This window comes from Oxyura jamaicensis, chromosome 2 (genome assembly GCF_011077185.1).
Source record: "Oxyura jamaicensis isolate SHBP4307 breed ruddy duck chromosome 2, BPBGC_Ojam_1.0, whole genome shotgun sequence".
Lineage (NCBI taxonomy): Eukaryota > Metazoa > Chordata > Aves > Anseriformes > Anatidae > Oxyura > Oxyura jamaicensis.
In genome coordinates this window covers 107,052,157-107,059,062 of record NC_048894.1, presented here as the reverse complement: position 1 = coordinate 107,059,062, position 6,906 = coordinate 107,052,157, and the positions used below count along the sequence as shown (strand labels likewise).

At 37.6% G+C, this 6,906-nt stretch overlaps 1 protein-coding gene across 23 annotated transcripts in view; it reads left to right on the top strand.

Annotated features, from left to right (window-relative positions):
* Positions 1-6,406, top strand: part of EPB41L3 (erythrocyte membrane protein band 4.1 like 3) — a 96,361-nt gene extending 89,955 nt beyond the window's left edge. For all 23 annotated transcript variants that reach the window (XM_035319009.1, XM_035319012.1, XM_035319013.1 and 20 more), the window contains 5 exons: positions 348-479; positions 898-996; positions 2,102-2,182; positions 2,447-2,563; positions 3,841-6,406. In XM_035319009.1, the coding sequence (XP_035174900.1) occupies positions 348-479; positions 898-996; positions 2,102-2,182; positions 2,447-2,557 (423 nt within the window). In that variant the 3' untranslated portion in view covers positions 2,558-2,563; positions 3,841-6,406. The remainder of the gene's footprint in view (positions 1-347; positions 480-897; positions 997-2,101; positions 2,183-2,446; positions 2,564-3,840) is intronic.
* The last annotated feature ends 500 nt before the right edge of the window (positions 6,407-6,906 follow it).

The window sequence follows — 6,906 nt, the reverse complement described above, 5'->3', positions numbered from 1 at the left end:
TTCTTTCTTTCTTTCTTTCTTTCTTTCTTTCTTTCTTTCTTTTTCTGAGACCTGAATGGAAAAGTAGACCTGAATAGGATTTGTTCTCTTGTCACTCTGAGAAAATGTGTAATGTTTACATCTTTCCTGAAGTTTGTTTTCCTGAAATCCAGGATAGTGTTAAATACTGCCAGCATAATATACATATATGTACCATTATGATTAAGAGATTTTCTCTCTTTTATTTTCCTAAAAATGCAGAGTACTTATTATTCATCACCAATTCTTTTCCCATGCAAGACTATATACTCAGAAATCCAGAAGTTTTACTAAATGTTCCAATTCCTTTTTGTTTTCTGTTCACACAGTCACCAGTTGTGAAGACTGAGACTATCAGTTTCAGTAGCGTTTCTGCTGGGGGGGAAAATCTTGAAATTTCAACAAAGGAAGTGCCGGTAGTCCATACAGAAACAAAAACCATTACATACGAGTCTTCACAGGTAAGAAATTCTTCAAAAGCCAGGGTCTAATTTAAAACATAGCCTTAAGGAACCCATGTTTCTTCATCCATGTTTAAGTGTATGCCTTAGTGTAAACTGTTCTAAGTTGTTCAAGTATTAAATATTAGCACAAGGAGGATGTATGTAGTTACAGCATATCTGAAGGTCACTGTCATGTCCTGATGTAGGGCTTTTTGAGAACACTGATGAAACCGCAGGTGCCAAACCCACACTATCTCATCTGTCTTTCTAGAAGTGGTGTCGTTATGCAGAGAGAAATACTGACACATGATCACCGTAACAGCAATTATTTCCCTTTTATTAAGTATTCTTTTTATGAAGAATGATAAAAATATGGAATTTCAGTTCTCTCACTGTGCAGGAGCATGTTTCTGATGATTGTTTTTTGGTTCTCTAGGTGGATTGTGGTGCTGACTCAGAACCAGGTGTGCTAATGAGTGCACAAACCATCACATCTGAAACCACCAGCACTACAACCACTACACATATCACCAAAGTGAGTCCTCTGAAATCAGGGAGCTTTTTTTTTTTTTTTCAGAAGGAAAAAAGTTTTCTTAGCTTTTGTTCTATTTATTTTAAAACATGGACACATGATTATAATATCTGGACAAAATCCTGTCTATTTTGTGTACCTGTCTTCATTCACTTGTCTTTGGGTGTACTAGCTTGATTAACCTATCATCCAAGGACTTGACAGCAGTCCCAAAAAACATAAACCCTTAGGGTATGCCTACATAAGAACAAAACATTGCTGTGCCGAAACACTTGAATTAGCTGCAAATACTCTCTGAAACTGCGAGCAGTGTAGCCACAACGGTATCAAGTGATTGCAATGAAGGAATAATTTTCCTGAGTGTGAGGGTGCATTGACAGGACTATCCTGCTTTTGAGTACTGAGCTATTATCTCTGCATGGTGTTGAAATGGTAAAATAAATCTGTATAGTGTATTCATAATGGAACATTCAGTCAGCTCAGACATTGCGGTTGAGTTGTGTTGTCCCATAAGGAGCTTTCCCACAGCCAGACGAAAGCTTGACAAAAGCTTTCAAACAGACAAATGATGTTGGGTCTTTCAGGTTTCAAGGTAGCATCTTAATAACAGGTCACCCCTAAACAGTAACCTTATCTTTACAGTGACAGCTCTCCTACCAATGTTCACTGAGGACAGGATGTCATCTTTCTGCAGTCCAATTCACCCTTCAGTAGATGAGCTATACAAAGGCCGTACAGCCTCTCTGTCCTTCTGGAGCCTGCAGTAGGACTTAACTAGGTCTTAACATGAGCTGTCTGTATGTCCATTCTCTTAATGGGATGAATTTACCACTAATACCTTTCATTTTTGACCCAACACATACAAGTGTCTCTCCTGACATATACAAGTTGGTTGAAATAACAAAATTCTCAGTGTTGGAAGGACCCCTGGAGAGCTCCAATCCCCATTCAGAGCCAGCCAACTCCAGAGCTGCACCAATTGCAGTTCAGGGTTGTCCATGTGCTCTGTTTGAGATTGTTCAGTCTGGTCACATCTGGATACCCGATCATTCTGCAATCAGCACTCTTTAAAGCAAGTTACTGACATGCTTTTGTCCCTCCCATTTAGACTGTGAAAGGAGGCATCTCAGAGACAAGAATTGAAAAACGAATAGTCATCACAGGAGATGCAGATATCGATCATGATCAGGTAAAATCTCTAAGCTGTTCAAGGTTACCCTGAAGACTATCAAACAGAACATTTCTTAACATGGCTGTAAAAGATACTATTCAAACTGGCATGCCTTAAATTAAAGTGGATTAGTAGTTTAATCAGTGATGGTATATTTCATATTTTAATCATTTTCCTCATTTGTAAATTGTGTAATATCTCATGAATCTCTCCACCTTGCTACTGATCATGCATGTTCCACCTCCTTTTTGTTTTTGCCCTTCTGTGGTTTCCTTGGGATAGGCGCTGGCTCAGGCAATTAAAGAAGCCAAAGAGCAGCACCCTGACATGTCAGTGACCAAAGTAGTGGTACATAAAGAGACAGAAATCACACCAGAAGATGGGGAGGATTGACCACAGGTAAGAGGACTAGATGATTTTCCTAGGCATTTACTGGGCTGGCATGTTGCAAAGGTTGTTTTCCTACCATAATTCACCTCTAACTCTTTGCTTTCTCTCACTGGCATTTGCAAGTTGCATTTGTGCTAGTTATCAGTTCTGGTATTTGAATGCAAAGCCCATTCTACTCGAAATGTCTTCATTTAATGGCACCAGCTGGAGAAAGAGAAACTACTCATATGCTTTTGTTGGCTTTCTGAAAATTCCTCATTGTCCATGCTTTGATATAGTCTTAATTTCTAATCCTGAAGTCAAAAAAATCTGTTGTCTGCTTTTATGTCGTTTAAGAACAAAATGCTTTTGTTCTTAAAGTTATGCATTTTGTTTAAAAAATGCCAAAGGAAAAACCTATAGCTGCTTTTTAAACGTTCTGTGCAGATATGTTACAAGATAAGCTTTATTCCAAACTTGCAAAGATACGGTCTAACCTGCTTTTGAGTTTTGTTTTGAACCCAGTGAAGCAGTGTGTCAGTATTTGTATGTCTTGGCTTTCTTAGGTATTTTAAAGGACATTTTACATTTTAAAGCAGCATTGTTTATCAAGATGAGATGATAATGCGGCTTTCTTGTGTCAAGCTTTTTTTTATTTTTTTATTTTTTTCAGTAAAGGCATGCTCTCCAGTTGTGGTTGGCTAAACAGACATCTTAATATTACTATATTTATTCTATGTGCAGAAACATGTCATGCATACTAACCTGCTCTGCAAAAGCTGTAAATGCCAGCACCGTTGCACAAATTGCTTTGAATGTTGTATGCAAAAGAAGAAAAAATAAATAAAAAAGCTGCTTGTCTAATTTGTTTAAACCTATAGCAGCATTTTATTCTTAAAACAATATATATTCCCTAGCATTTGGTGTAAGTAACAGAGTATGATGCACAGCACCTTTTGAAGCTGTTTTGCTCTCCTGCTTTTGGATATAGAGACCTAAAGAAAACTGAATTTCAGTATCTCTAATTTATTTTGGAAGATGGAACCAATCACTGAGGAGTGAGTAGCCATGATTCCTGTGGTATTCTGCTGAATGTTTCAGAGACAACATAATGTGGCTCAGTTAAAAGTCTATTGATGTCACCAATTCTTTCCATTGGCACCAATAGTCTTTGGAATTGGGCCAAGTTGCTTATACTGGAATGACGCTGTTTTTAAATAATTTTTGTTATGCCAACAATTTGACAAAATCTCTCTCTGCAGGAGAATAGTTGTTTCAAATAATTAACTCAGTTCTCTTTCCTGCAGGAATAATCTAGATTACATATGAATCCAGACATGCACACCTGTAGGAATACGAGAGCCTATATGGAGTCTCAGTTCCAACCTGACTGACTTGTATCTGTCTATGGAAAATTTCAGTACAGAAGAATTGATCTTGACCGTTAATAAAGAAACTGGCAGAGATATCTTCCCATAGAAAGCAATCTGAATCAGCAGCAGTTAAACAATATTGCATGAAGCAACGATAAAATTACAGAAAAGCAGCATTTTTAATTTTCTTAAAATGTCTAAGTTTTCAGCTATACCTGCACGTTCATAAACAGTATAAACAGTGATCTCATGTAACACATAAACAGTTCATGCCTTTCACAGTTTATGAAAGTCTAAACAGATTAAAATTTGTTAGGTGGCAAGCCTTTTGTTTACGGATACTGTAAATGAAGATTACCCCCCAAAATGCTAGAAGCTGTATAGGTACTGTGTATAATGTTTTACCACACATTAGATGTGCCAATAACACAGTTTATTCAGTAAACAACTTGAATCTTATATTTGTTTCATCTGGTTTTATTACTGCCCGATAAACAATGATGAATCTTTACTCTTATCAAAATATTTAAATGCTTACAAAGTGTGCTTTGTATACCTGACTGAATACCTTATGAGGTAGTAATGATTTTAGCATATTAACTTTAACAATTTTTGTCAGCGTTGTTCAGAGTCAGCTTCTGGTCACCCTTCACAGATCCTAACCTTGTAAATTATATGTAGTTATTTTGGAGAAAATCTGTATTTTACTTAGTTTGCAGCTTTAGAAAATTATTAATTTGAAATAACCGTGATGGTTTTCTATTGATTTCCCTTTTGTTCTCAGAGGAAAAAAAAAAAATCTGTTTGAGAATCTGGTCAGCATTTACTATCTAGTTCAGAGTCAAGCCTTAACCTGTACAGAACGTCCACTGAAAACTCGTTAGTGTTCAGCTATAAAACCCACTGAAGGGATAGAGTCCATTACACTGTCAGCTGCATCACAACACATGGTGAATGTATGTTTCTGCATAGTGAAATAAAAGTGGTAAATGCATCCAAAATTGTATTGTTCTGTGTCTAAAAGAACCTAGTCTTTCTTATATTCAAAACGTTGTATTACATTTGTAAGGCACCACTGGTTTTACACATCTGCACAGTAGTCACGTTTTGTCTTCAGTGATTGACACTGCACTGTGCAGACAATTGGAGTTAGCAGGGGGTCTGAAGGTGTTCACCTTTGTGTAAGTTGTGTTTGCAAAGGAGAAGAAGTATTTGGTTTCTTCTTTTTTCTGTAGTTGCGTACTGTTTTCACTGAGGCTAAATGAAGGATTTTGTGATTGCTTAGAAAGTAAAGGCCGGTAGCCCTTCTCTTTTTGCATTTTTGCTCTGAAACATGGATGAAATTATCTCTTTAAAGGAGTACTTCATTTTCTGTTCCTTTTTCTTGCTCTGTTGCCATATCTCATTGATGCTCCCCTGATAATTAAAAGAAATTCATAACAAGTAATTCACCCTTCAATCTGTATCTCCTTGCAGGATTGAAAGAAATGGATACAAGCAGACTTTTCAGGACTTAAAGGGCCAAATTTGCCCGTCATTGTTTACACAGGGCTCCCTCTCATTGAAGTCAATAGGTTGGCTTCAGCAGAGAGCAAGACTTGACCCAGTGACTTGTTAATAAATGTTTATTTTCTTAATTTAGAAAGAAAAATAGAATATATAGAGATAATAACCTGTAGATAATAGTTTAAAGTAATATCCCAAGGCTTCAAAAGCTTTGCCCTAAGTCTCTAAAATGTCTTCCTTCCACCAGCCATTCTTCATGCCTTTAATCCAGAGCGCTAATTATGTAACTTCCCATACCGCAGTCATTGCTTACCTCTTGCCTGATGAATAATGCAAAAGTTACAGTCTGTTGTGATCTTTGACTGACCTCTCTCCCCGCTAGCCCTTCAGATTTAGAGAAGAATGTCTATGTTCTTTCACTCTTGGTGAAGGTAGGATCAGCTTTCTGGTGCTGCCAGCACCCTGTGGCAGCCATAGGTGGAAGAGGTGCTCACACAGTGTCTCAGCAGACTTCATTCCTGGTTCTTGCGACTGCATCAGGAGTTTAAAAATAGACTCTGAAGCCATATTGATCTTCCCTCAGGTGCCCCCTATGTTGTCAGCTAAGAAACAGCATTGTATTACCTCAGAGAGAGATGAGGTGGTTGCACATCCTTCTCTCCAGAGTTAGCATTATATTTTAGCATGGCTTGAGGAGATTGTACTTTGGTGATACTGCACAGTATATATGCTGTCTAAAGATACTGTATCTTAAGAAGTTAGTCTCCTTGGAAAGGATGCTCACAGCTAAGATACGGCCTAAGCATGTGCAAAATATGAGGAGATTAGAGTGGACAGGCAAGGACATCTCAGTGCCACTGTTGGCATAGACCCTTGTTTGGGGGATGGTTCCTGGGAGCTATAGTTTTGGTTTTTGTTAGAAACTGTTTCTTGGGTTGTCTGCCTAATGCTGTGCCACATGAAATAAAAAACACCTGCCTGTTTCTACCAACCAGCTTTTGTCTGACTCTTCTCATTTATTGTTGGTCTTTGTCTGGTGTCTTGACATAAAACAACTTATAAAATAAGCCATCAAATGATGTGTTACTTGAAAGCACCGTTACTAATACAGACATCAGTACAGGAGACAACCTCACTGGTTACAACTGGAGCCACAGTTTCAGCCCCATGCGAACTGACCACTCTGCATCACTGAGGTAAGGGATTGTGATGGCTCTGCAGAGCAAGAATAAACATAACAAGCAGTCACCACAATTGTAATCATTATAGACACAGAAAAAAAAAAAAAAAAAACAACACTACCTCATCATTTTTAAGGCCACTTGGAATGACATTATATTTCTCTCCAAAGTTTTTTTAAGGTATTGCTCTCCCAAATTGCAAATACTGATTTGTGTACAAGAATCTCAAAAAAATGTTAATGGGCCTCTAAATCCAGATATTAGATCAAAGCATTACATTAGATTTAGCTGTTAGATTTAACAGCTCAGTCCT